The following is a 3,983-nucleotide window of genomic DNA, read 5'->3' on the forward strand; positions in this document are numbered from 1 at the left end:
AGCCTTCCTCCCACTCTTAACATGCCCTCGTCGTCGCAGAACACGCTGAGATCACGTATCGGAGAATCACTTGGCAAGCGTATCGAGCGGTGAGGACATCGGAGTTCATTTTGAAAGGCCTCCAATTGTGTTTGAAGTATCAAACAAGTGTACGCCTCTAGCACTTCCTCTGTCGTAAGATGTCCCTCGCGTTTCTCGTTGGGATGCCTGGAGTTGTGAAGAAATCGCAGTACCCAAGCGGTAACTCGAACCAGTTTGGAGAGGGAGCTGTATTTCTGCAGGGGTAATATGGATTCCCTCAATATCACGTTGTGAACTCGAAGTGTCTTTCTTTCCTCCTCTGCGATGCTCATGTCAGCGGTGTTTTCATGACATGGCCAGCAAGTAGATGGCTGTGAAAGCCAGACAGGCCCGTTCCACCACACTGAGCTTGACTTGAGTGCTCTCGGGGTTACTCCCCTCGTCAGGAGGTCGGCGGGATTTTCGTTCCCAGGACAGTGATTCCAGAGCTCTGGATCCGTTCGCTGCTGGATTTCCAAAACTCAGTTGGCGACAAAGGGCTTCCATTGTTGCGCGGAACCTCGTACCCAATGCAGTGCGATAGATGAGTCTGTCCACATGTACCATTTGTCAATTGGGAGACCCAATGATTGCCCCAAATATTCCTTCAGTCGTGCACCGATCACCATGCCCATCAGCTCCAGTCTTGGAAGAGACAATTTCTTAATCGGTGCTACTCGGGACTTTGAAAGAACGAGAGTCACCGCTGCTTCCTTGACTCCATAGGTGCGCAAATATGCAACTGCACCGTAAGCTTTGGGGCTTGCATCTGTGAAAATGTGCACATCTTTCTAGCTATCGTTGGGCAAGCTACCGTATCGTCTTGGCACTGTTACGTCCGTTAAATGGTGTAGGTGGTTGTGCCACTGCGTCCAAGCTGTCTTGACGTCTTCAGGCAGAGAAGCGTCCCACTCAATACCCAGTTCCCACAGTGTTTGGAACATGAGTTTCGTTGTCACTGTGACTGGAGAAATAAGACCAAGCGGGTCATATATACGAGCTGATGCCTGAAGGATGAATCGTTTCGTGTCGCTGTTTCGATCTAAGAAATCCAAGATCGCCTTCATGGAAAACGCCAGATGATCTCTGTCCTTATCCCATACAAGTCCGCGGACTCGTGAGACACTTGATATCGGACACTCAACGTGGCTCAGGGCACATCCGTTTGCTTCGTCGTTGAACAGTTGTTGCAGCTTCTTGGAATTTGAATTCCATTTGCGCAGTGTCATGCTTGCTCGATTCATGACGCCTCGTGCACCTCGGTAGAAGTCTACAGCGTCCTCCTCTGTCTCCGCTCCTGTTATTAGGTCGTCCACGTACAGGCTCTCACTGATAGTTTTAGTGATGCGTGAATCACCCGCACTAGTTGACAAATGATGACGCACTGTGGCTGCGAGAAGGAACGGACTGCTTGTCACACCGAAGGGCACTCGTGTCATTCTCCAGACTTCTATCACGGAATCTTGGTCTTGCCTCGTAGGAAACTGCTCATACCACAAGAATCGGAGGGCATCGCGATCTGCCGGTGTCACTGAAATTTGCAGGAATGCCTTCTCAATGTCTGCGCTTAGTCCGATGTGGTGAATTCTGAAGTTAATTAGCACCTTCAGCAAGTCTGGGTTAAAGTTTGGTCCTGGCTCCAGGGCTTCGTTCAGGGAAATACATCCTGTGTCGCTAGACGATGCATCAAATACGACCCTAATCTTTGTTGAAAGGCTATCAGGTCTGAAGACAGCGCGGTGAGGCATGTAGTAAACCCTGTTTTCGTCGTTATTGATTTCTTCCGGTGGAAGTCGTTCGGCGAACCCTTGCTCCAGGTACTGACGGATAGCCGCGTCATACTCGATAAGTGTCGCGTCACCTCTCAATAGCCTCTTCGTGAGACTTGTCAAACGCTTCTGTGCGATCGCTTTGTTGTGAGCGAGATGAATGTTCAGAGGTTTCCATGGTAATGCCACCTCATAGCGCTTGTCTGTTTTCTTGATCGATGTCGAGAACGTGTTGATGATTTCCTGGCTTTTTTCGTTCGTTTGGGCACAAGAGTTAGTAATTCCGATGCTCTCCAGCTACCAGAATGATTTCAGCTCGTTGGTCAAACTTGTTGTGTCTTCTGACACTCCAGCACGAAGAACTGCCGCGGTTGAGCAGCAGGCAGCTGAGCTACTGCAGGGAATGGCTCCTTGAAGCGTCCACCCAAATTTGGTCTTCAGTGCAACAAGTGTGCCCTGCAGCTTCTTGAAGACACCATACACCAACGACCAGTAATAGTCGGCACCGATAAGGATGTCAATGCCGCTTCTCGCCAGGTGGGCTGGTGCAACGGTGACATCTGCCAATTCATCTATTTCAGCTTGCAGTTCTTGCATGATGTTCTCAGGTACTCGCAGCTGATCAGAGCAGATTTCTGGTATTTCGAGAGCTTCGATGAAGTGATCGTTGCGGTCATACTGACTTCTTAGCCAAAGTTTCACTCTTCTGCGTTTTTCTTTGATAATGTTGCCTGCTCCTCCGAATGGGTAGATTGTGATGTCCTCTTCACCAATCACCTCTAGTTGCAGTTCGCGGGAAAGCTTCTTTGTGACAAAACTTCGTTGGCTACCCCCGTCGAAGAGGAGGCGCGTCAGAGCTCTCCCTCGTCATTCTGCCCATACTTGGGCCGTTTGGAGCAGCACGGTAGGCACATTTTTCGACTTCTGTTCTGCTGAAGAGTGCAACTCTGCGGCTGTGTTCTCAGGTTGCCTCCAGGTGGGGTCACACTATTGTGACAGGTGTCTTCTGCCACACTGCTTGCAACTTGGCCTTTTGTTGCGGCATTGTTTCGACATGTGTCCCTTTACGCCGCACCGGAAGCAGCGACCAGCCGCAGTGAGTCGTTTCTTCTTTTTATCGAGTGACATTTGCGCCTGACACTCGTCAGTCGCGTGATCCTTTGCATCACAGAATGCGCATGAATCGCTCTGCTTCGATTTGCCCGCAGAGAAGAGCGAAGCCGCTGATCCTTTTGGTGTTTTGCTTTTTTCTTTATCTCGATGTTTTGAGCTTGATCCTTTTACTTCGCTACGGCCAGTCGTCTGCAGTGCCTTCTCTCGGCTCTCCACTTCGGTCTTGAGAAAAGCTCGTAAACTCTCGATGCCGATCCCTTCTTCCTTGCTGTCAGCGGAGAGTCCCTTGTGGTAATTGACTACTAGTTCCGATGGCAGCAATCGCAAGAGTGCGGAGCAGAGCAGGGCACCGTAGCCATCTGTTTTGACTCCGAGCGCTGCGAGAGCGGCTATGTTGCGCTGCAGATGGTTATAGAGTCGACGTAGGCCGATAACCTCATTCTCGTTGCGTACTGATGGCAACTCGAGCAACTGAGTCAGGTGTTCTTGTATCAGCACGTCTCGTCGACCGAAGCGCTCTTTAAGGAGCTCGATGGCTGTGTTGTAGTTAGCTCCCGTCACCTGGATGCCGTCGATGGCCGATGCAGCCTTACCAGAAAGTGACGACCGCAAGTACAGAAACTTCTCAGAATCGGAGAGGGTGTCGTTTTCGTGCACCGCCCTCTCAAACTGCTCCCAGAAGGACTGCCACTCCGTGGAAGCGCCGCTAAATCGCTGTAGTTCGAGCTTCGGTAGTTTAACGTGGGTCTGCGCAGCCCTCGAAGGGCCGTCGGTCGGCGCCCGCGTCGCGGCCATTTCTGCTTGTTTTTTTTGCTTTCTGCTCTTCAGCTTCTTGGCTGAGTTTCGCGATGCATGCGACGATCCGGTCGTTGTACTCGATTGTTCTTATGTAGTTTTGCTCCGCGTCTTCGTCAACAATTAGTGGTTCAATGGCATTGTCCACTTCGTTTAGTTGTATTTTGAGTGCACTTAGCCTGGCCGACAAGACACTGAGAGCTCCATCATTCGCATGGCTCGCCAAGAACAATTCTGCCTCGGAAA

General features: G+C 50.7%; 1 protein-coding gene across 1 annotated transcript; it reads right to left on the reverse strand.

Moving 5' to 3' along the window:
* Nucleotides 1–2,126: 2,126 nt before the first annotated feature.
* On the reverse strand, nucleotides 2,127–3,737 carry LOC119385289 (uncharacterized). Its single transcript, XM_037652762.1, has 2 exons — nucleotides 3,122–3,737; nucleotides 2,127–2,608 (listed from the first exon to the last, which is right to left on the reverse strand). Exons 1-2 carry the CDS (start codon nucleotides 3,735–3,737, stop codon nucleotides 2,127–2,129), a joined length of 1,098 nt encoding a protein of 365 aa, XP_037508690.1.
* Nucleotides 3,738–3,983: the final 246 nt, after the last annotated feature.

Source organism: Rhipicephalus sanguineus, chromosome 3 (genome assembly GCF_013339695.2).
Source record: "Rhipicephalus sanguineus isolate Rsan-2018 chromosome 3, BIME_Rsan_1.4, whole genome shotgun sequence".
NCBI classification, from domain to species: Eukaryota; Metazoa; Arthropoda; class Arachnida; order Ixodida; family Ixodidae; genus Rhipicephalus; species Rhipicephalus sanguineus.

What these genes read in the sequence shown, in the direction of transcription:
- LOC119385289 (XM_037652762.1), bottom strand. Translation starts at nt 3,737, where the DNA reads ATGGCCGCGACGCGGGCGCCGACCGACGGCCCTTCGAGGGCTGCGCAG. An exon ending in GGCACTGCAGACGACTGGCC is followed by an intron (nt 2,609 to 3,121) that starts GTAGCGAAGTAA and finishes AACTGCAACTAG; the next exon opens with AGGTGATTGGTGAAGAGGAC.